A 25052-nucleotide genomic window follows, 5' to 3' on the forward strand; every position below is an offset into this window, starting at 1 on the left:
GAATAGCTTCTCTTTTACTGCAGAGGGAGGGGCAGGAAGTAAAGAGCGCTACAGACAGAGGCACTTTCTGTCCAGCAGACAAGATAAGCTCTGGATTCATGGGAATGAGGTATAGGTGAGGTAGTAGAGCTGAGTGTATCTTATATTAATTTCATGATTCTGATCATTCTCATCTCTCTTTTTCAGGTATGACAGGTATTGATATTCAGAAGTTTAATGAAAATGTAACTAAACCATGTACCCTAATAATCTAAGCACATTGTCAGCACAAAGCATCTCATAGCACAGAGGAAACATGAAGTGTCTGCTCAGCTAGTGCCTGCCATCACTGCTGAATTTTACACGGACCACCGTTGATCATAAACAGCAATAAAATAATATACTCTTATACATTTGTTATTAACTGAAAGGGATGTTCCCATTTTGGCAAATAAATTATATTGTTGTTGTAATGAAAAGTTATACCATCGGGAATCTACTTTCTTAAGTAGTTCCTGATGTAGATTCCTCCTCCCTGCACCATCCCCAAACAGTGTTTAGCTAAATCTTCTAATTAGCATGTCAGCACCTGCCCAGCAAATGCGCAACCACCACCACTAGATAAACGGTTAAGACTGAACTAGATATCACAGGGGACTAGAGATCCAGAGATCACAGGAGACAGAAAAAATTAACCAGCAAGGAGTCCAGGCTAAACTGAGCACTTATAGGAAACTAGGCTCAGGTGGAAGGAGCAAGCAATTACAGGTCCAGAGTATTAACTCTTGCAAGACAGAATCTGAGGGGCGTGGCAGACAAACACAAACATTAAGGCACAGTTCCTACACATATTAACGCCACCCACGGATAGTGCGGTTTTTTTGGCACGGATGTGAAATAGCATTTGCTAAAATTAACTTTATTCCATCATTATGTAAATTGCTGGGCTACCGGGGGCATGGAGTAGTCTATGAGAGCTCCCAGAGGGAAGGCTACTCCATGAAGCTTCTGCAGATCTGTGATTGGCGTTCTGTATTCGGGCGCCTCTCTGGCAGTGTCTTCATTCCTTCTAGATCATCCTTTGTTAACACTGATAAAATATCGCTCAAAAAATTATAGAAACATCTAAATCATTACAACTGTGCAGTATAACTGGTCCCTCATTCCCTCAAAAAAAATTAAAAGCCTTGCCAATGCAACTACTTTTAACTTTGTCACTGCACCATATACAGTATAACATCAAGTGATCATTTAAAGGCAACCCATCAACAGATATAAGCACAATACACCTGTGTAAGCAGTATAAAGTCATATGAATGAAATCTTTGATGCTATGACAACACTGGGACATGAGAAAAAAAATGGGTTCAAAACTGCTGAATGTATGTATAAGGTATTCTTTCTGTGTTACTTCCTGCGGTTTTATAAATTAGACATTATTCACACAGGTTATCTTTGATGTAACTAATTCTGTATTCATTTGTTATATGACATTATACATATACTTGCACTTATTACAAAATATAATCATTGAATTTTCATTTGTTGAAGTCCATCCATTTAGGGCATTCAGGTTTTTGTGCTTATACTTGCAGACAGCTTCTCTTTAAATGCAATTGGGCCCTCAAAATTCAAAGTCATTAGGGTATATTTACCTTCTGGACATGGCCCATCACATTTTTTACAGCGGTATACACCGTATTCTTCTGCCATATATGTACCTTCACTGCATTTCTGAACACAAGTCCCAGAATCTGTCACCATATAATCGTCTGTAAAATATATAAAATTGTACACTGATTTTGAATACATAATCATGGGAAATGAAAAATAAGAAACTATTCAGTGCATTAGTGTTAATGTTTCTGTAACATCTGTGTCACCCTCATCCTCTCACTGGAGTGTGCGTGTGCTGATTGCGTTTCACTCTGACAGTGCTAGTGTGAACACTGGTTTATACTTCCTGACTGCCCTCGTTGTTTCTGTAGCTATGTTATGGATCTTCAGTAGCAACTAGCCATTTCTAAGAGTTGCCAGGGCTCTCCATTATAGCCATGGCTAGTAGTTATGGGCATCAGTTTTTCTTATTAGATGTTCACCTGCCATACCAGCAAAATGTCTTGGTCACATGGGCCCAAACGAGTCCAAAGCCCAAATGAAATATTGGGTCAGCTTATCTCTACGCTTGTGCAGTTTCACCTTTAGATGGATTTGCTCAAATATCCTCTGTTGGGAAGATTGTGAACTGAGTTTTTTCCACTTGTTTTAAAATTATGCAAGCCCTCAGCCTAATTTACATAATTTTAATAATAAAGTCTTTTGAGAAAAAAAGGTATAAAAAGATAAAAGTAAAGCAATTCTGCCAGAGGACACACAAACCAGTATGTAAGGTTTACAATTCTTGATCCTGGTGGTAGATTTCCTTTAATGTAGAATGATGAGATTCAGATTGTTTTGAAATGTCCATCTATTTTTTAGATACAGTAGGTACAACAGTTGCTTCTCTAAGATCACTGTTGATGCCTTTCGTCCTGGGCATTAATACACACACACCTGAAAGCAGCGGAGCTGCAAACGGCCAACACAACTGCTTTTGTAGAGGTGGTGACACATTCACTCCCTACATTTAACCCCTTTTAGCTTTTCTAAACCAACAAAAAGGTCAACTGAGGACTACATAATTTTTTTAATGTACCTATAATCTATACTGAAAGAGTTTAACTTACGTGGACATTTTACAACACACGAGTTTGTCCTTTTTTTCTTCTCCACTGGATGCTTATTAGTAACTGTAGGCAGAGGAGGACAGTATTCCAGGCATTTGTCATGATTATCACGAACCAATAGACAAGCCTTATTAAAAAAAAAAGGTGAAATAATAGCTGAATTATACAAGGTTAAATAATTCTGTACACTTGGCCACTTTGGTCACTCATTAAATGTTCAAGTATTTGAAGCTATCCATCTTACCAGGCAGTCTGTGTCCTTGGGGCCTGTACAACCAGCTGCACACTTATGGTCACAGCAATCACTGGGCATCGGTCCCCTGCAACGTCCGGCACATGTTTTATCACATATCAGCTTTGTAACTAAAAGGGAATCAATACATTTCTTTCAGTAAAGTAAAATAAAAACTTAGACTTTCTGAAGATTTATAGCATTAAACTACTGTTGAGTTGTCCACATATGCATCTTAAATCAAGCCTAATGATTCAAGTGGATGTTGATGACATACAGTATATATAGGACAGGTCATCAATATAACATTGGTATGGTTCTGAGAATCAGAACCACCATTAATAAGCAAGCACAACTTCATTTTCTTCGTAGTGGTCATGCCAGGTAAGTACAATTCAGCACTCGCTGAAGTGATGAGAGCTGAGCTGCAGTGAAGCAGCCTAGCCCCTGCACTGAGAAAAGAGTAGTTTCCTGGCTCCATTCTTGGAGATCATGGGGTTTCCAGTTAAAGACAAAGCAGATTAGCTGCAGAATGACACACAGGACCAGGGCCGCATCTGCCATGAGGCGAGATGAAAATCTCGCTTCAGGCGGCAGAATGCGGGTCCCTGTAAAGGGCGGCGAAATTCGCCGCTCTAAAGTGGGCGATTCGGGCGTCCATTAACGCCCGAATCGCCCACCAGCTAAATAAATCGCGCCTGTCTCTTTAAGACACAGGCGCGATTTCTATGCGGAGCGACGCAGCGCCTTTCCGGCAGCTGCGTCGCTCCGTTCTAAGCAGTGACACAGGCGTCATGACGTCACGCGCCTGTGTCACTGTGCGGAGCCGCATGAAGACAGGAGCCGCGCGCCGAGGGAGCAGCTGCCTGGAGGTGAGTATGATTTTATTATTTTTCATGTATTTAATTAATTAATGTGGCTAATAATTAATACCGGGCGTGGGGGGGGGGGGCGCTATATATATCATATCGGGCTAGAATAATTTTATACTGGGGGGGGGGGATTATGGAATGCTATGTATTTTATTTGGGGCTATAATTATTTTACACTGGGGGGGGGGGCGCTATATATATCAAATGGGGCCAGAATAATTTTATACTGGGGGGGGGGGATGATGGAATGCTATGTATTTTATTCAGGGCTATAATTATTTTATACTGGGGGGGGATGCTATAGATATTTATATTATTTGGGGCTATACTGTAATTATTTTATACTGGGGGGAATGTTATATATATATTATTTGGGGCTATAATTATTTTATACTGGGGGGATGCTATAGATATTATATGGGGCTATAATTATTTTATACTGGGGGGGGGGATGCTATAGATATTATTTGGGGCTATAATTATTTTATACTGGGGGGGGAATGCTATAGATATTATATGGGGCTATAATTATTTTATACTGGGGGGATGCTATAGATATTATATGGGGCTATAATTATTTTATACTGGGGGGATGCTATAGATATTATATGGGGCTATAATTATTTTATACTGGGGGGGGATGCTATAGATATTTATATTATTTGGGGCTATACTGTAATTATTTTATACTGGGGGGAATGTTATATATATATTATTTGGGGCTATAATTATTTTATACTGGGGGGATGCTATAGATATTATATGGGGCTATAATTATTTTATACTGGGGGGGGGATGCTATAGATATTATTTGGGGCTATAATTATTTTATACTGGGGGGGGAATGCTATAGATATTATATGGGGCTATAATTATTTTATACTGGGGGGATGCTATAGATATTATATGGGGCTATAATTATTTTATACTGGGGGGATGCTATAGATATTATATGGGGCTATAATTATTTTATACTGGGGGGATGCTATAGATATTATATGGGGCTATAATTATTTTATACTGGGGGGATGTATATGGGATACAGTATATTACTAAGCTGGGGGCTGTATATGGGATACAGTATATTACTAAGCTGGAGGGCTGTGTATGGGATACAGTATATTACTAAGCTGGGGGATGTATATGGGATACAGTATATTACTAAGCTGGAGGGCTGTGTATGGGATACAGTATATTACTAAGCTGGGGGGCTGTATATGGGATACAGTATATTACTAAGCTGGGGGGCTGTATATGGGATACAGTATATTACTAAGCTGGGGGGCTGTATATGGGATACAGTATATTACTAAGCTGGGGGATGTATATGGGATACAGTATATTACTAAGCTGGGAGGATGTATATGGGATACAGTATATTACTAAGCTGGGGGGCTGTATATGGGATACAGTATATTACTAAGCTGGGAGGATGTATATGGGGTACAGTATATTACTAAGCTGGGAGGATGTATATGGGATACAGTATATTACTAAGCTGGGGGGCTGTATATGGGGTACAGTATATTACTAAGCTGGAGGGCTGTATATGGGGTACAGTATATTACTAAGCTAGGGGCTGTATATGGGATACAGTATATTACTAAGCTGGGGGGTTGTATATGGGATACAGTATATTACTAAGCTGGGGGATGTATATGGGATACAGTATATTACTAAGCTGGGGGGCTGTATATGGGATACAGTATATTACTAAGCTGGGGGATGTATATGGGATACAGTATATTACTAAGCTGGGGGATGTATATGGGATACAGTATATTACTAAGCTGGGGGGATGTATATGGGATACAGTATATTACTAAGCTGGGGGGATGTATATGGGATACAGTATATTACTAAGCTGGGGGGCTGTATATGGGATACAGTATATTACTAAGCTGGGGGATGTATATGGGATACAGTATATTACTAAGCTGGGGGGATGTATATGGGATACAGTATATTACTAAGCTGGGGGTATGTATATGGGATACAGTATATTACTAAGCTGGGAGGATGTATATGGGGTACAGTATATTACTAAGCTGGGAGGATGTATATGGCATACAGTATATTACTAAGCTGGGGGGCTGTATATGGGGTACAGTATATTACTAAGCTGGAGGGCTGTATATGGGGTACAGTATATTACTAAGCTAGGGGCTGTATATGGGATACAGTATATTACTAAGCTGGGGGGATGTATATGAGATACAGTATATTACTAAGCTGGGGGATGTATATGGGATACAGTATATTACTAAGCTGGGGGGCTGTATATGGGATACAGTATATTACTAAGCTGGGGGATGTATATGGGATACAGTATATTACTAAGCTGGGGGGGCTGTATATGGGATACAGTATATTACTAAGCTGGGAGGGTACTGTATATGTGGGGCAAGATTTTATCCCTATATAATGAAGGGATGTGTTATATGTGGGGGAGCGTGCGGTCAGTTGTGTTGTGAGGGTTATATATTATTTAGGAGCACAGTGTTGTTATCCAGGAGACTTTATACTGTAAGTGACTGTGGTATTTTTAGGGACGCCGGGTGGAGATGCTGCACGGAGCTGAAGATATCCGGCCGTGAATTCAGCAGTGATACGTCATGGATTGGAGAACCCGGAATAAAGTCCTCCTGATGGAAGAGATTGTCATCTATAAGGTACTAGATGCCACTAATGACTCCAAGAACCTGTAGTCAGTCACACAGTGTCAGGGAGCTGTCTGTAGGGTTGTTAATTGTTAGTAAAGTTTAAGGATTTACTTAACGGGGGGGGGCAGCATTTTAATATTCGCCTCAGGCAGCAAATATGCTAGAATCGGCCCTGCACAGGACAATTATATTTTCTGTTTTCTTTTAGAATACATTTTTAGGTTTTGTGTACTCTTAAAGGGATACTGTCAGCAGGGACCTCATTTTCACTAAAGACAGGTTATAGAAGTCCATTACACCTACATTGCAAATATGACTTTCTGACTTCTGTAAGCATTTTCATTAGAATATAAATGTGTATTATATGTTACCTTGCACCCTGACAGAATACTCTATTAAATCCCTAGGAGTTGGCTTTGGTTTGCATGCATTTCAAAAAACAACAATGACTTGTCTGTGCTGCTCACTCATCAGCTCTCAGCGCCCACCTTTGTGCTCCTGTACAGCTCCTCCCTTCCACACTGTTGTCAGCTACCTACACTCTGAGCTCAGTGAAGGAGCAGGAGAGGAGAGCTGTAAAGGAGCATAAAGGTAGGAGCTAAGGAGCTGAGGAGTCTGCAACACACACAATGCACGTGTTGTTTTTGAAAAGCATCCAAACCATAGCCCAACCTCTAGGACTAAACAGAGGATTCTGTCAGGGTGCAAGTTAAGTTATAACATATAATTATATTGTAATGCAAACGCTTAGAAAATGCAGAAAGACATATTTTCAATGGAATTCTGCAACCTGTCTTTATTGAAAATAAGGTCCCTGGTGATAGGTTCCCTTTAAACCTACAATAAAATATAATGTTGTACTTACGAATCTGGCAGTTCTCTGGACCAGGACCCCAACATGAGCCATTGCAAGCCTTCATGTCACATTCAGAACCTGTACATTGTTATGTAACAGTTGGTTATTATGTATTTATTCAAAGAAAATAAACTGAACAAGATAAAAAAAACATCTGACTGTTTCCTTTAACTCTATACCCACCTGCAGGCCAATATTGAGAGTTTTTCTCTTTTGCAGAGATGTCAGAGAAACAGCTATACAGCTCAGTGAATATCTCTTATCTATGTCCTATATAGTTAGAAACGCTAACTGAAGGCGATTTTTTTAACCAGACTCGCCATAAATCCACTTGAAGGAAACCTACCATCAGGAATCTTCCTATTAAGGTACATGCGATGGTAGGTTTCTACTAAGATCCTAAGCCCTAGAGTGCCTTTTACAAATTCTAAACTACAGTTTATATGACTAATATGCGTATTTTTGCCAAACGCTACAGGAGTAATCTCTCTGAGTGTGGGAACAAAGGCTACTCCACGCTGCAGTAGTCTCTGCCATCCTGCCTACTTGAACGTCCTCGGTGTTCCTCGGTTTTTCATGACACGCATATAGTGTTGACCGCCGGCAATGGAGGGGTTACTGCATATGCGCATAACTTTAAGGGGTTGTCCACTTTCAGCAAATAATTGATATTGTTTGTGAAATCAAAATGTATATAATTTTCCAATATACTTTCTGTATCTATTCCTCATGGTTTTCTAGATCTCTGATTGTTGTCCTGCTATAGAAAGCTTCTATGTTTACTTCCAGTGGATAGAAATCTGTCCATGGTCTTGTGATGGACCTTTGTGTTAGTGCACAAGAAATTGATACACGAATTAGTGAACATGATAGCTTCTTTTATTTTAGGACCGCCATCCTAAACAAAGGTGCACAAGCCATTATTATCAGACAGAGTGATCAGAGTCATGTGATACTAACAGCTTAGGCACCTGCATATCCATCACTAGACCATGGACAGATTTCTATCCACTCGAAGTAACCTAGCAGTTTCCTGTAAAAGGACAGCAAGCAGAGATCTAGAAAATCCTGAGGAATTTAAAGAGAAAGTATATTAGAAAATTGTCTAACTTTTCCTTACACAAATCATATCAATTATTTTCTGGAAGTGGAAACCCCTTTAAGGAAGTGGGCGTTGAGGAACCCTGAGGACAAGCATGTAGGACGGATGGTAGAGGCTACAGGGGCAGGCAGTAGCCTTTGCTCCCACAGCATGGAGAGGCTACTCCACGCCCCAGTAGCCTCTGCCAAAAAATTATCATATTAGTTATATAAAGTGTAGTTCAGGTTAGAAAGTGTTGTATAATTAGCGAAAAGTAGTTTAGGGCTTAAGATGTTAGTAGAAACCTACCATCTGATCTAACTTAATAGGTAGATTCCTAATGGTAGGTTTCCTTTAAAAGAGTCTATTTAAACATTTCGAAGAAAACAGACAAGAGACATACACTGATACACAGTCTATTATTAACATAGTAGCTATGCAGTGTGAATGGAGAAGGGGGCAGAGTTCTTGTTCATGTGAGAGCCAAATAGACAGAAGATAAGATGTGACAAATGCTAATAATGATGATTTATGAATCATGACAAGAAATGCTCACTGCAAAAAATCAGCTAAGTGCAACAAATTTTGCTTCACAATTTAGTGGCAAAGTATACTTTTATATTTTAATATATTTTAATATATTTAATATTTAAGTATATTAAAAATAGATGCAAGATTTGATTATATGGAGAGGAGTTTATATTAACTATACAAGAACATAAAAACTGCTGTTCAAGTTACAACCTCAAGACCCATGGGAGTCTTGCTGTAAAATTTTTCAGAGTTGCATGCTACATTGCTAAGAATACGTACAATTTTCATGTGAATTGCCTTCTACAGAAATACGATAGTTTGAGCTAAGAATGTCTTCCCATTTTATTGTATGTAAGTTGCAAAGGTAAGGATTATTTTTGATTAATATTTCACCACGAATGATTTCTGTAAAACAAAAAAGAAAGTTATCACTTTCCAAATATATATATATACAACCTTAAATGATTTCCAGCAAAATAAAAATCTATTGGAAGGTGCTGAGACCAGAGGCCCTAAAATTAAAAAAAAGGATTAACGCACTCATTGACCTATGTGTTAGTACACAAGAAATTGATACACGGAATAGTGAACATGATAGCTTTTTTTATTTTAGGACCCCTATCCTAAACAGTTTTCAATCACATTTTTATTTAACTAAAATCTCTCTCTAGCAAAGTTATTTAAAAATGGAATAACAATAAATGGTTCACCAATGAAATTCTTGACTAACCAAACAGCTATAGAGAGAAGTAGTCAACTGCTGCACATAAAGCAAACCTATCACCAGGAATGTCATTTTAAGCTGGTGACAGGTTCCAATAGCCTATGCTATGCTGATTTTAAAAATGCCTTTGTCCCCATTCTGAATAATTTCATTATGTTATATAAGTTTAATTCACATTACCTGGCTCCCTGCCAGCAGCATGTGGTGAGTCCCACTCATTGACTGTACCACACCATTGCCGCATTCTGCAGACAAAAGATGATGCTGGCACGGATATTACATGTGCCGTTAGTAAAATTGATGTGCACCCACACAACAAATTGTGACTTCACTTTAAATGCAGTGTGCCGTATTCATCTCTGTAGCCTAGATGTTTGTTCAACTTGTAAGACTTTTGTGCTGTGAAATTGTACCATTCTTGCACCTAATAAGTCCCAAAACAGAGCATGCTAGACCCGGACTTACTTTTGGGAGCTACTCTTTGGGACTAAAAAGTTGCACACCACAAAAAGTTGTAAAAGTGAGACTAAACAGACAACTCATCACATGTATCACAGAGGGGAACAACTTAAGATACATTACAATTAATAAGTAGGCCAACTTAAAGAAACTTGAAAACATGGCAGCCAAAAAACTATAATGTATGTGCCCCATAGTCTCATCAGACCAGGCCTTACCTAAATGGTCTCCTGGTTAAATAATCAGATATCAAAATATGTCAGTCCAATTGCTGCCCTTGCCTCAAGATGCAAGTAGATGTATAAATGTGATAAAAGTAGCGCATTCTCAACACCCAATATTTGGCAATCTACAAATTGCAATGGGTCCAAGAATTGTCTCACCATTTCCGACATATGTCTTAAAGGGAACCTGTCTCCAAATTTTCACAAATACAGCTGGTAAAAGATTAAAGATTCCCACAAAACCCTATTAATTAACTAACACCTTTCTTTTAGCTAAAATTATTTCCCTTATATCCCCATAAATCAACTTTATTTTATATTACCTGGCATCAAAGGGGGCATGTACCCCTCCTCATGTCTCATGCCTCTTCCCAGCATGTCTTGGGTCACCAAAGGCCCTCTTACATTTGCAACATCTATCCCATGTATGTATCTGATAACATGAAAACACAGCAGCCTCCATGGATTTCTACTCCTCCCCATCCTCCATGGAGGCTGCCGTGATTTCATGTGATCTGAGGAGATGAGAGTCCACAATAGGAGCTGGCACTGATTGCTATTAATAGGCCCTACATAATGCTGGACCTTAAATCCATGTTCACAATATTGAATTATATCTTAGGCTCAACTGTAGAATCACCTCCCTGAATGCAGATGTGTTTAGACCTAAATGTTTGCTTCACATAAGTAGCAACAAGTGTGTTTTTTAACATGGAAAAACAGTTTAGGCCTAAATGCTTGTGTATGGTAAGTAGTAAACACATCTGCGTTAAGGGAGTAGATACTCCATATACATCTGAAATGCATTTTAAAACGCAATGCAAGTATGGAATCTATGACCGCATCAATGAATGACAGAGTAGACCTTTTCTCCAAGATCTGGGCCCCATGAGATGCTTACTGGGGGGGTGACTGATCTGGTGCGGATCTACCTTATAAAGAGACCACCCTATCCCTCCTATTTTTCCTTATGTATCTTTGTCCTGTGTTCCCCAGTAGTTGTAATATGTTTTAATTATTTTTGGCTCCAAGTTAGCTCTGTTGCAACTTTTAATACATTTACGTATAATGAACACGCAACAGATGTAATGTCTGCTGCTGATGTTTGTGATTTCTGAGCTGAGGCAGATTTTTAGCCAGTTCTTTAGCAACAACCTTATTTTGGCCTACCCTCCTTGTGAAGTGTGTCAATTACTGCTTTCTGGAAATCTGTCAAATCAACAGTCATCCCCATGACTGTGTCACCTACTGAACCAGACTAAGGGTCCTTTTGCTAAACTTAGGAAACCTTTGCACATATTTTCTGAGATAATGAATTTTTGGTTTTCCTTGACTATAAACCATAATCATTGATATTAACATAAATAAACACTTTGAAAAGTTCACTCTGCTTGTAATGGAAGACATTCATATAAAATGTAAAGGTTTAGTACAAAAATTACTAATACACATGAATAATGGATGTATATCTATTGGCTCTAACAGTTCTAAAATATATCATATGTATCAAAGATTCTAAACCTGATCAGAGAAAAATAATAGTTAAATTACCTTGTAATTGTCTCATTGGTAGCTCCTCCACACCATGGGGCGGATCTGATTGATAATTTGAAAATATAGCCAAAGCATTGTTATTATATAATGTTTCTCCTCTAATGATCCTAAGGTTCACCAGTGGAATTGACTTCATTGTATTTAAAGCAATGAGAACATATCCTCCTACTTCTTCAATATCCTAGAAGGAAAAATTATCATGAAAATACTGAATTATCTGATGTAATAGACACTTGCTTTCAACTGGTTATTTCATTTAAAACAGTTTAACTAATAAAACCTATAATGAAATATTAAAGTATTTCAAGTTTAGGGAACTTGGGGCAAGCTACATGCTGACTCAGATCTTCCCACATGCTTTAAACTGTATCAGTGTCTTGTGTTCACAAATCCACATAGACATTTGTTATCAGATAAAAAGAAATCCCTTTAAAAAGAAAACATGTAAAATACTGACCACATCTGCAATGGGATTGGCTGTCAATATTAGATGGGAGCAAATAAATATGGTGTGCCGAGGCCATACTGTGCTACGTTAGCCTAGGCCCTATTCACGTGAGATGAAGGTCAGCTACTGTTCTCCCATTAATAATCAGAAAACTTACAGTTAACACTCTATAGATTACCAAAATTTCTGTTTTTGGAACAAACCTTGAGGAAAGAAACGTCGGCATTTGATGGTAAATGGGTGATTTCCAAATTCCCAAGTACAATCTCACATCCTTGGTAAAGGCTCTTCATAAGCTGGTAATGTTCATTCACTGAAGCCATTTGACTTATGCCATTTATAGATCCTGTGCAAACTTTTTCCAAAAATGAAGACATCGATGATTAAACATAAAAAAATAAAAACATAAAAAAATCTGTGTCCTGAAGGCCATTTTAAGCTGTGTCCTTAAGCTGTAATGGACTAACCATGTCAGTGGCAGCTTTCACATCACACTTGCTGTTATCTTGTTTGGCATGAACTCACACATAAAAAGCAAACCAGGCAGTAAAGTAAAATCCTTCACCTTTAACTTACCTTTTTTATCTCCTATGGGATTGAATATGTCCAGTTTAGGCTTGTCCAGTTTAGATGTGATATTATGACTGTCACAAAAACAGAAAATGTTTAGTAGTGCATGACAAAATAAAATAAAAATGCGTTCATGCCCTATTTCTCCAAAATTATCCTTAAATAATACTCAATAGTGACATCTTCTACTATATTTTACTTATATTTGCCTGATCGGTAACATTATTATTATATCTGTACTAATAACTCTTTTAAAGATTGAGTAATTATTTGTAATTGCTTGTTTCCTCACATCGGGTCCATGAGTTGCAATCTTTTCATTTCCCCACACTATGGCTCTGACCCAGTTGTTGCTGGCCATAAGAAGAATTGTGACAGAAAATCGTAGTACTAAAGTATTATAGAACTATATACAGAATTATGTAGTGTACACCATGAACTGCAGACAATGAGGCTGTTCTACTGTAAGGAGGCGTTTCTAATACCAGGTTTATATAAGGATTTCAAGTATTATTCTGGATATGAGATCAGCAACACATGTTTTCTTTATTGCTTTAAATCCACCAACAAGCAAAGTTTAAACAAATTCACCCACCCATCATAAAGTGGTATAGTCCCATGTATTACCAAAAAGCAGAAACGTGGATGCGTTTTAACTAAGTCCATATATTATTTCTGGGTAATTTTACAAAAAAGGCCCGGAAAGGACCTCACTGAGACTCATTGGTCAAGACAAGAACACTTACATGTGTATAAAAGCACTACCAAAACTGAAATTTTAAAGATCTACAATCACCAAGACCTAGAGTAACCAATATAATGATAGAAATATATATTTTTGTTTCTTGGTGGCCTGAGTAGTGTGTAATGTGGTGTTTTAATTTTTACACAATGTCAATTTTTCTTTTTAGCACAAGATGTAGAGAGGGAAGTATCACATATTCAGTTAGATACTAAGTAGTTTACTTGAGACACCAGGTGTCACTCCTGAGTCACCATTCATCGATTACATCTCGTGAAATGATACAACGTTACTCTCTCCCAATGATATTGTTAGTAAATAGCGTTGTAATTGCATCAACAGTAATGAGGTTGGAGTGTGGGCACCCCCACTTGCTATCTCCACTATGTAACTTCAGAGATGCTATCTAACCTCAATCACACTTGTGTGCCTTAGGCACATATACCCTGTCAATACATCCACACTCAGATATTGCCACTGATTACTCCTATCTACGTCATAGTCCCATATAATTATATGCCTTCTATCCTCCCAGGCTCCTAACATGCAGTCCCATATAATTATATCCTTCCTGTTCCCCCGGCCTCCTAACATGGAGTCCCATGCAAATACATCCCTCCTGCCCCCCTAGCTCCTGACATGCAGTCACATGTAAATACATCCTCCTGTCCCTACAGCTGTAGGCTGCAATGCCTTGAAGCTACATACCTTCAGCCTCTAAAATGCAGCCCCATGTAAATACACCCCTCTTCTCCCTTCAGCCCTAATAAATGACATCACTATTGTCCATTCCCCCTTCATATTCAGTTTCTCCTCAATAAACTGACCCCTCAGCACAGATATTTGAGGCTTCTCTGCACCTCGATGATGTGCCTTCCTCTTAATTACGATAGGCCCCGCTCCTCCATGACTCACTGCAAGCAAGCCAAACATAGTGATGATCACATGACCTGCCCGGGCAGTTGTAGGACATGTAACGTGTACATGTGACCAGCAGCCATCTTCAGTCCTGTGACTCTCACACTAGGACAAAAGGGCAGGTAGCATTTAATTCTTCTTTGTAGTATGTGTCCACCATGTTTTTAGCTTGAAGCACAGTTAGGTTACTCTGTTATGCACCAGCATGCACCCCCTTAGCTCAAGGGGCCATCACTGGTTTCACCTGGGGGCCAATATGAGCCTGGAAATGGGCAGATTTGTCAATGTACATACAACAGTTTTATTTGTACCATGCAATAGAAAGAATAACGTGTGACCCCTTAGTGAGATTTATGAACAAAGTACAGCAAAAATAAGAGTAGGTTACAACTTGTTACAGGTTTCCCAGATTCCTGAAAGGACACTCATTTGTCCTCATCATTATTTATATATACCTTGTTAAAACACCCTTTGGTCGCCTTTGTAGGGATTGCAGAAAGTGAAGAAGGGGGGTTGGCACCCTTTAATACTACTAAGGTGGTGATGCTTGGTCTGTACTTCTTTTACATGACTTGGAAGTAAGTAAGCAGGGGAGAAGAGGCCCCTATGCATGTCAATTACTTGGAGCAAATTAACATTTCATTACATTCGTCTTCACTGCTGGAGCACAATTGTGATCCTGCAGTGAAGACAATTACTTGGAGCAGTAGTGCTTCCTCTTAATATTCTATTGATCAGTTTGCTTACAAATTAAGATGTGAAGATATGTCAGCAAGTGGTTCACCTATCTCGTAGCAGAATGCATAATAAGCACACCAAGCAGTATTTTGAGTAGTGCTCATTATATCACTTATAATTATAATACTGTATAAACTACCTACCTTTCTTTTTCAGTTGTTATGATATATATATTTTGCTTGATAGCATCTTTTATAGTTACTTGTCTAGTTTGATCATGCTTCAAATCTAAAAATGGATAAAAACGTCAAATATTAAAAGAACATGCCTGGACTCAAGTACCATACAGAAATACAATCTAGCATCAGGACGAAGGATTGTAAACCAAGCACACTGACATACAAGTGTGTTTCCCCCCTCGGCAGGATCGGCTCTTCTTTTAGCTTCTTATGCCCTGTTTTATTTTTCTAAAAAAAATCTCCTACAACTATGCAAATGAGTCTAAGGTGTGTTAATAGAGCCTGGAGCCGCTCAGGCTCATTTGCACAATAATTAAAGCATAAAAGAAGAGCAAATTCTGCCAGAGGGGACACACACCAGTATGTCAGTGTGTTTGGTTTATAATCCTTCATCCTGATGGTAAATGTCTCTTAAGCCTAAGGAACAGGTAATTTAAGCCCTCATGCACACGAATGCTGTTTATGTACATGTGCTAGTGTTTACTGCTACCACTGACGTGTGAGTGAATTTCACATGCAGATGACACACAGGACACAAGCAATGGAACATAGATTTGTGGCCTGAGTTCAGCACATGTAGCTTTAGATGGTCTAGTTCAGTGATGGCTAACCTATGGCACTGGTGCCAGAGGTGGCACTCGGAGCCCTTTCTGTGGGCACTCAGGCCATGACCAGAGATGACTCCAGGTATCTTCCTGCAGTCCCAGACAGCCCAGGACTTGCTGTGCACAGAGCTATTTTAAAGTGACAGCTGTACCAGGGACTATTTTCTGCTTTATTGATGTCCTCAGGTGCTGGTATCAATGAAAACTGTGACAGAGACGGGAGTATAAATCACAAATTAAATTTCTGTGTGGGCACTTTGCAATAAATAAGCGGGTCTTTGTTGTAGTTTGGGCACTCGGCCTCTAAAAGGTTCGCCATCACTGGTCTAGTTACAGTGTGTTAAAATTTAGTCAGGAATAGTAAATCTGCCCCATCATTCACAACTCTGGCAAACATATTCTATAGTCAAATTTTTTGGCTTGGAGAATACAGGTAGTCAAATTACCTAGTTCACACGATACTGAGGATTTTTTACAGCTATGAACATCATTTTCAAAAGTGCCACATGCATGTTCACAGGTTCCAAAATCTGATACAATGTAATTATCTGTAAATGAAAAAGAAACAAGTGCATCAAGTTGATACAGGATGGTATGTCAATGACAGCAAAGCACAATGTATTATATAGCATAATCATGGCTATGTTCAACTTTCTTGGACGTCCCTGATGTGCCAACCACATGTAGATGGTGAATTAAATAGGCGAGGGAATATTTTAGGGATAGCTAGGAGCTTTGAGGGCTAGGTTCCCACATTATTGGTGAGTGCTCCATATATTTCAGAAATAACTAACAGTCCCTCTGATAAGATATCCGACACCTGGGACACCGACTAGATGGACCTGCCAATACGTTCTCTTATATATGATGAATGTATAACACTCCAGATATAAAGAAAAATGTTATGCCAGCACCCCTGTTTTCTATGTACATGTGAGAGACACATTCACTTTCCTGCTCTTATCAGACATCAAAAGCACTAGACAAATGGATAGTCAAAGAATCAGACAGAACAGTCAAAGATACCATAATTCAGAAGACAGAATAAACACAGCTAGACATGTACAATAATATAGCAGGTAAAGATTAGTAGTCCAGAAAACTTTATATATGATGGCAGAGCACCTATCCAGAAAAAGGATTGGATCACTTCACAAATGTGTGCACACTCTGGCCATGCGGGGACATATATCCGGTCACAAGTTTGTGGCCAGATATACGTCCCCATAGACACCTATGACACCAGGCGGCTTTGGTTTGCATAGTGTACATGATATTTTTTTGTATTGACTTTGAGTTTTTTAAATAGTGTTTTTTCAGTATCTGTTTGTAAATACATTAGTAATGCAGTATGACAATTTATTGCATTAGTATTGGTATGGCAGTATAATACAGAATATAGAATAATAAGGAGAGATACGGTCAGTAATGTACATAAGCATCATGAAGACAAAACTAAGTATGGTCCTTAAACACAGGGTAAATTTTATTTATTTAGCACTTATTTGTACCCAATTTGGGATTTTAACTTCAGAATACTGATGACGTATGACCAGTTCCCACAACAGAATTGAAGTTAGTATTTTGCATCAAGATTTGCAAACTAAACTAGGGGTGGAATCTACAGAGTTTAGTATATTAAGTGTGCTTGTGTTTACTTACTTGGACATTTTCTCACACATGTGGACCCACAACCATACTTTATGTGGCCAGCTTCTACTAGATTTTTGTTTAAGTTGTATGCATCCATTGAAGAGCAGCTCTCCAAGCATGTGTTGCTATCTTGAAATGTGAGGCAGGCCTTAAAAAAAGCAATGATGAATTATATAAAATTATACATTATTATTTTGGTTGTTTTGTTATATAAGATCCTATTTAAAAAGGGTGGAGCAACAAAGGGGCAACCATGGTTCTATATTCTCAATCAATAATTTGGCAACTGCATTTACAGGTGAAATCAGCAGTAAAAAACAATGTCATTTCAGTATACATTCAAACTACGTAATCCTATGTATTTTTAAAGAACACCGACCACCAGGATGGAAGACTGTATACAAATGAGCATAAGGGGCTTCAGGCTCCATTAACACCCTGGAGCCCATTAGGCTCATTTGCATACAGTCCTTCATCCCGGTGATAGATGCCCTTTAAACTGACATTGAGGTCATCATTATGTGATTGGCAGGAGTCCGATCATATAATGATAAGCTGTTCTTCCTCTTTTTGGACACTGGAAGGCTTAGAGCAGTGATGGCGAACCTTTTAGATACCGAGTGCCCAAACTACAACAAAGACCCGCTTATTTATCCCAAAGTGCCAACACAGAAATTTAATTTGTGATTTATACTCCCTTCTCTGTCACAGTTTTCATTGATACCAGCCCCTGAGGACAACAATAAAGCAGAAAATAGTCCCAGGTAGAGCTGTCACTTTAAAATAGCTCTGTGCACAGCAAGTCCTGGGCTGCCAGGGACTGCAGGAAGATACCTGGAGTCATCTCTGGTAATGGCCTGAGTGCCCACAGAAAGGGCTCCGAGTGCCACCTCTGGCACCAGTGCCATAGGTTAGCCATCACTGGCTTAGAGGAAGTGGCACTGTAAGCAGACGGCCCTTCAACTGTATAATGCTGTATCTTGTGGGTATTGTAGCTCAGCTCACAAATAAAAAGGAGGTGGGCTGCAATTTCATTGTGTATGAAGAAATAGTAGATAGTCATGAAAAAGGCATTCATGCTAATATTTTCAAGATGTGTCTTACCAGGCAGTCTGTTTCTCTAGGACCTGTACAACCAGCTGCACACTGGCTATGGCAGCAGTCACTAGGGTTTGGTCCTCTGCAACGTCCAGGGCACTGCGGGGCACACATGAGTTTTGTGACTGCAAGAAATAAGATAAAATTGCTTTTGACAAATCAGAACAAGTTACTTACTACATGTGATTTTTGTTTATAATTTCTTAGTTATAAGATTAGGATCATGTGACATATTCATCATTGTTTTTGTTGTCTAATATGTTGTCTAGTTTTTGGCAATTGCTGTTTTGTTGCATCTTTTTTCTGATTGGTTTGCACCTTACTAGACATTATTTCGATTTATCACTTTATCACAAGATTTTGTTACCAAGTCATAGAGCATAAGCAAAGTCTTTTTGTGTTGTTGTAGGCTGTGTTCACCAGGGCCACTTCAGCCATGAGGTGGGATGATGATCTCGCCTCAGGTGGCAGAATGTGACACAGTGAAATAGGCAGCAAAACAGCTGGCTATATTGTGAGTGATTTGGTGTCCATTGCCGCCTGAATAGCCCACCAGAACAACCAATGACCATCTGTGTTGGAAGTGTGGAGCTGTGGGGAGACTTTATATACTAAGAGAGAGTGTTGATGGGAGGGCCTTTATATGCCAAGCGTGTGGATGGGGGAACTGTATATACCAACAGTGGGGATGAGGGGGGAGGCTGTATATACTTAAAGTGGGGCGGAGGGGGGAGGCTGTATATACCAAGGATGGGAATGGGGGGGAGGCTGTATATACCAAAATTATTTAGGTGGGGTATTATAATACATTAGGAGGGCCACATGGTAGATATTTTATATTGGGAGGGCAGTGTGGTCAGTTACTTTAAAAGGGGCGTATACTATTTAAGAGCACTGCACTGTTATCCAGGTGACATTATAGTTTTAAGCCACTGTTTTTTACAAGCACAGTGTGGAGAAGTGCTTGCAGGAGCTGAAGAAATCTTGTGACAAGGTAGACAGTGATACATCATGTCTGGGAGAAGTTTAAACAAAATCATCCCCCTGATTTAGCAGGTGTTCACCTTTAATGTACTAGATAAGGTATGTATATACTGTATGTATAGTGTCAGCCAAAGTAAGCCAGTGCTCTCTGAGATTTTAGGGATGTTATTGTTAGTTAACTAATCTTTTCCTTGGGCAGAAAACTGGCCAGAATCAGCCCTGATGTTCACATGTTCTTATTTAGTGAACAGAGCTGGAATGTCCCCTCCTGTTTAGTGTTTGGAGTTGGGGAGCTGCAGGTTTCTAATAAATGTTATTTATATTACAGCCTCTTATGGTTTCTTTTCTCACAGGGGCTTGAAGTGGTTTTTTTTTTGCCTCATTTGATTTGCATTAAAACATTTTTAACTCATTTATGATAGCTGGATGTGAAAGTTTTCCACATTTTTTTTGCACTAAATAGTGTGGTCATGTGTTCAACATAACTTCAGAATTGGTCTCTGTATATAATGTAATTATAGGGGTTTTTCCAAAAAAATTAATGTTTACGGGGGATATTTATCAGTTTCTCTGCACCATGTCAGTGGTGTAGAAGCCCTAAAATAATAGCAAATGGTAGCTTATTGAAAGCATTTGCGATAGTTTTCCCCAATTCGCTACCTTCACGCCAGTGCCGTGTGAAGGGGGGAGTTGCGGCAGGCCAGGAGTGGGCCACCGCAGGGCATTACTGTCCCCACACCTGCACTCTCCGTGCAGCCAGCAAATTATTACATGTGAGAGCCTTGCGTAGAAATAAACGCTGCGCAGGACCCCATCGGATATATCAAGAGGCCGGAGCCACTTGATGTATCGGGCTGCGAAAGAGCAGCGGTGGTGTATGATAAATAACCTCCCTTGAACCTTAATTCTCCTGACATGATAATGCTAACTTTTAACAATATACTTTGCAATTTTACCTAGCTTTTTGCTTGTTTTGCACCTATCACTCTGCAGCACCCCAGTGTAAAAATCAGCTCTGTGGGCGGGCACGAGCTGAGCTGTCACATGACACTATAAGAATTTACATATAGACTAGGACCTAGTAAGAGACATGAACTAAATATACAATATACAGTATAAGAGACCCAGAAATATAGTGAACAGTACTAGAAAGAAGTAGCTATCAAATAATAATGGTGTAGAGCCCTTATGTAACTGACAAGTAACCTGTAGAAATATCAGGGGTCACAGAAGCTAAATCATAAACAGTGATAAACACATATAAATAATACAAACTAAGTAAAAGCTAATGTGACCAAACAGAGGACATGATATGCGTTTCAATCGCAGCAGGTCTTTGTCAAGGGATCTGCTGCGATTGAAACGCGAGTCGGCGTGCACGCCAGGTAATATCATGTCCTCTGTTTTTAGAACTTATATATACAGGGGCCACAAGATGGTTAAGACAGCTGGTGGTACATTCAGCAGTGGAAGAAGTTATGGACCTAAAAGAGCAAATGTGTCACCTGTAAGTGATAGACTTGACTATGTAAAACACTGATATGTTTTGACCACAAAAAATAACTATGTTAAAAAATTCTTCTCTCTCATGTACTGTATAACTAATGATAACTCAGTATATTTGATGGTGAGCTTTCGCGAATACTAGATCTCTTTGACAGCATTTTATATACATCAGGCAATGATCGTCAGACATTAAAAAATAAAAAAAAAAACCAGAATGATATATACACAGACATCTTATTTACAACAGAATTGCAATAAACATGAGATCAATCATCCTTCTCCCCAGTCATGTGACAGGCTGACAGCAGGTCCGTCCCAGTCAGTAGTAATAGCACAAAAATTGCTTGAATTAAATTTTGATAAACAATATTAGTCTCTCACATATTCACAGAAAGCAATTGAAATTGATTTATATCAATGAAATTGAATTATATGTTGTACTTTGATTAAAAATTTAAAATACACAGCTCACTTACGTATCTGACAGTTCTCTGGACCAGGACCCCAACATGAGCCACTGCATTTTTCTAGACATCGAGGACCTGTAGTTTATAAGGATTACAAGTTAAGGCACAGATTCTGACACTTCTATATCTGTTAGACCACTGTTAAATGCTACAATCTAGCAAAAACATCAGCCTAGATTCTAAGTGGTGGGTAGACCATGCAAACTGAATGCCGGGCTTTGCTTATGGTTAGCACCATGAGGTACCCTCTGTTGCTTCGTTCACAGCAGAGTTTCAAATTGTCTCTGAAAGTGACATCAGCACAAGAATTGTGCAACTAAGGATCACCACCGATGCAAAGCATCAGCTACACTGTCTGTACTAGACCTAGTATATATGTGATTGGTTTCTAGAGAGCCATCAACCACACCCTGTACTATAACCCTCCAGCAGTAGTACTTATTGGATATATTTTCCCAGCATACCTTTTTAATATTAAAGCATTGAAAGACATTTTGGATAATTTTATGATTCCAATATGCTTTCTGGCAACAGTTTTGGGTAGGCTCATTCCTATTGCAGCATGGCTGTCTACTTTTGCACAAAGCAGGGTCTCTAAAGACATGGGGGCACATATACTAAGAACAGTGCAAACTGCACCATTTGCTGTTTGGTTTTGTATAGAGTGCACCAGATTCAGGATTTCTGGCGCACATTCTTCATGTAAATGGTGCCCCCGTTGCATGATGTCTAGTGCATCCACGCCACATCTTTAATACCTGTGCAAGTAGTTTGCATCTAAAAGAACGTGCAATGTCAGACAAAAAACTGGCGCTCGACTCTTAGTAAATGTGGCCCATGGTGTGAGAAATATTGCATGGATTAAATACACTGACCAGCACAGATCTCTGAATTCAAACACATGAAGCATCTTGGGTATGAATCAAAAATGCCTTTCTTTCCAACATTAATGTCTAACCTCACAAATGCTATTGGTGGAAGTGTTCCAGACGAATGGAGGTTGTAAGAGACCCAAATCCATATATTTATTGCCAAATCCAACTAAGGTCTCTTGCCCATGAACCATTTTAAAAACCCTACGGCTTTGGTCAGTGAAAACCGTGCAAGTTTCATCAGATTTTGGTGAGCGTGCCCTCAGAGTTTTTATAGTTCATTCAGAGTGCTATGCAATACTTTGTTTTTTTGGTAGCACAAATCATCTATCACATGCCAGATTCCCTCTGCTCTCTCTGCTACTTCATTGAAATTTGTGCAGAAAAAACTTACCACAATAGGATTCATCCTAGTGCTGTCAGTTTTTCTCACCCACCCATAGACTTCAATGAAGTTTTTTTCCTGGGACTCACATCAAAGTGGGAAATTATCTACTTTTAATGCATCTCATCGCAATGGAGATGCGCTGCATGAAAAAAATTGGATGTGGGCAAAGATCTATTGAACAGCTATGTATCAAAGTTTAGTGCAAGTCCAATGCTATGACGGGGCGGTGATTTCCAATGGTCATTGGCACATGGATCCGCAAAAAACACTAACAGCACATGGTTGACATCCTTATGCGGTACATTTTTCTCCAATGTTGGAACCAACTGGGCTGGGCAGAAAATACATTAGACGTGAAAAAAATGGATGACATACGGATGTGAAAAAAAACTGAGGCGAATACATCACGGACTGCACATGGATATCACATGTCCGGACACACAACTGACACGTCCATCTGAATGAACTTTTATAAGTGTGGTCATACAGTGTAGTTTGCTCAGTTCACATAGACATATTAAACAAAGTTATAAGAACTATAAACACATACAGTGTGAAAGGGAATCCTTTTTGATGTCAATGTGGTTGTCAGAATGAACAATATCTTTCCACTTAATTGTGTCCAAGTTGCACAGTCTAGGATTCCTTGCAATAGTAACTCCACCTTGAAGGATTTCTGTTAAAAATAAAAAATAAAAATAAACATTTTATAATAAAAATGTCATAAGTAATTAATTTGTCTGCTATATGTGTATAATATAGATGTCTTCATATGATACCTTGCAGTTGTCTCATTGGCAGCATCTCCAGACCATGTGCATTATCCTTTTCATCAAAATTGGATGAAATGTAGAGAGCAGAGTTCTTATACAAGTTGTTCCCCCTAATAATCCTAAGGTTAACTAGAGGAATGCTTTTAACTGCATTATCAGAAATGAGAACATATCCTCCTACTTCTTTTATTTCCTGCAAAGAAAAAAACATTATGTATTATTATTATAGTTATTTAGTGTTTCCAAAACCTACCCAAATACATATGTTTATGTATTTGGCACCAAAGAACATTTGCCCTAGCCCCCTTACCATTCTGACCATCCTTTTACATGCATGTCAGTCACTGACAAAAATAAATTGCACCTGAAATGCTGTGTGCCACATTTATTGAAAGTTTTAGACCATTTTTAGGCAGTTTTTCCGACATGTCCAAAAAAGTTTATGTATGTTATTTTTTCAAGTATAACTACAGCTGTTTTGTAAAAGCTTCAGAGATTTGTTACAGAACAATAGTGAAGAAACCCCATCATGAACACACCAGACAGCTTAGGGATAAAGTTTTATTGAAAGGTTAGCAAGAAGAAGGCTGATTTTTAAAAGGAAGCCATTTGTAGTTTTCAAAAAGCTACAAGATACAGCATGCATATGAAAAAATGGGGGAGATTCATTATGTCTTCTCCACTAGTTTGGTGGCCAGTATTCTGGCTTTTTCAACCTGCACTCCACTTTGGTCCGGATGAAGCAGGGTGCGAAACGTACATTGGGGTGTGGTTTAGGATTTGGTGCTATCAGTCTTAATAGTAACATTGGAGTTATGTTTGTATAGATCGTTTAAGATTTTTTATCATGAACATTATGTTACATTGATTAACTCTCCAATATTGGATTTATATGAATCATATTACACTGTGGCCAACTAAGCAATTGTTTGCGTTACCCCTTTCGTGTTTGTGAACAAGAAACACTGCCCAATGTTTGTGTTTTTAATGTATCCATTTTAAAGGGGTGATTAAAAATTTGATGGATTATTGCATATGTTATTACAGATTTATATTATTTGAGTACAATTACTTGGTACTTTTCGTATATTGGTATATATAGGTATATAAGTCCACCTATAGGACAGTAATGAGAGGTTAAATAAAGTTTTAAAAACATTTAGAAATCTATTTTTTTTTTCTTGATTAACTGTTGTTATTGTTTGCA

General features: G+C 38.7%; 1 protein-coding gene across 2 annotated transcripts in view; it reads right to left on the minus strand.

Moving 5' to 3' along the window:
• Positions 1 to 25052, minus strand: part of LOC140133323 (epidermal growth factor receptor-like) — a 47616-nt gene that overhangs the window by 17624 nt on the left and 4940 nt on the right. Inside the window, exons 3-17 of one of the 2 annotated variants that reach the window (XM_072153361.1) lie at positions 23852 to 24038; positions 23623 to 23748; positions 21822 to 21887; positions 18862 to 18980; positions 17767 to 17905; positions 16551 to 16652; positions 15464 to 15548; positions 12929 to 12996; positions 12556 to 12707; positions 11902 to 12085; positions 9223 to 9348; positions 7338 to 7406; positions 2950 to 3068; positions 2706 to 2832; positions 1635 to 1751 (exon numbers count right to left, since the gene is read on the minus strand). In XM_072153361.1, the coding sequence (XP_072009462.1) occupies positions 1635 to 1751; positions 2706 to 2832; positions 2950 to 3068; positions 7338 to 7406; positions 9223 to 9348; positions 11902 to 12085; positions 12556 to 12707; positions 12929 to 12996; positions 15464 to 15548; positions 16551 to 16652; positions 17767 to 17905; positions 18862 to 18980; positions 21822 to 21887; positions 23623 to 23748; positions 23852 to 24038 (1786 nt within the window). The remainder of the gene's footprint in view (positions 1 to 1634; positions 1752 to 2705; positions 2833 to 2949; positions 3069 to 7337; positions 7407 to 9222; positions 9349 to 11901; positions 12086 to 12555; positions 12708 to 12928; positions 12997 to 15463; positions 15549 to 16550; positions 16653 to 17766; positions 17906 to 18861; positions 18981 to 21821; positions 21888 to 23622; positions 23749 to 23851; positions 24039 to 25052) is intronic. The other variant, XM_072153362.1, reaches the window with a different exon arrangement.

Source organism: Engystomops pustulosus, chromosome 5 (genome assembly GCF_040894005.1).
Source record: "Engystomops pustulosus chromosome 5, aEngPut4.maternal, whole genome shotgun sequence".
Classification (NCBI taxonomy): domain Eukaryota; kingdom Metazoa; phylum Chordata; class Amphibia; order Anura; family Leptodactylidae; genus Engystomops; species Engystomops pustulosus.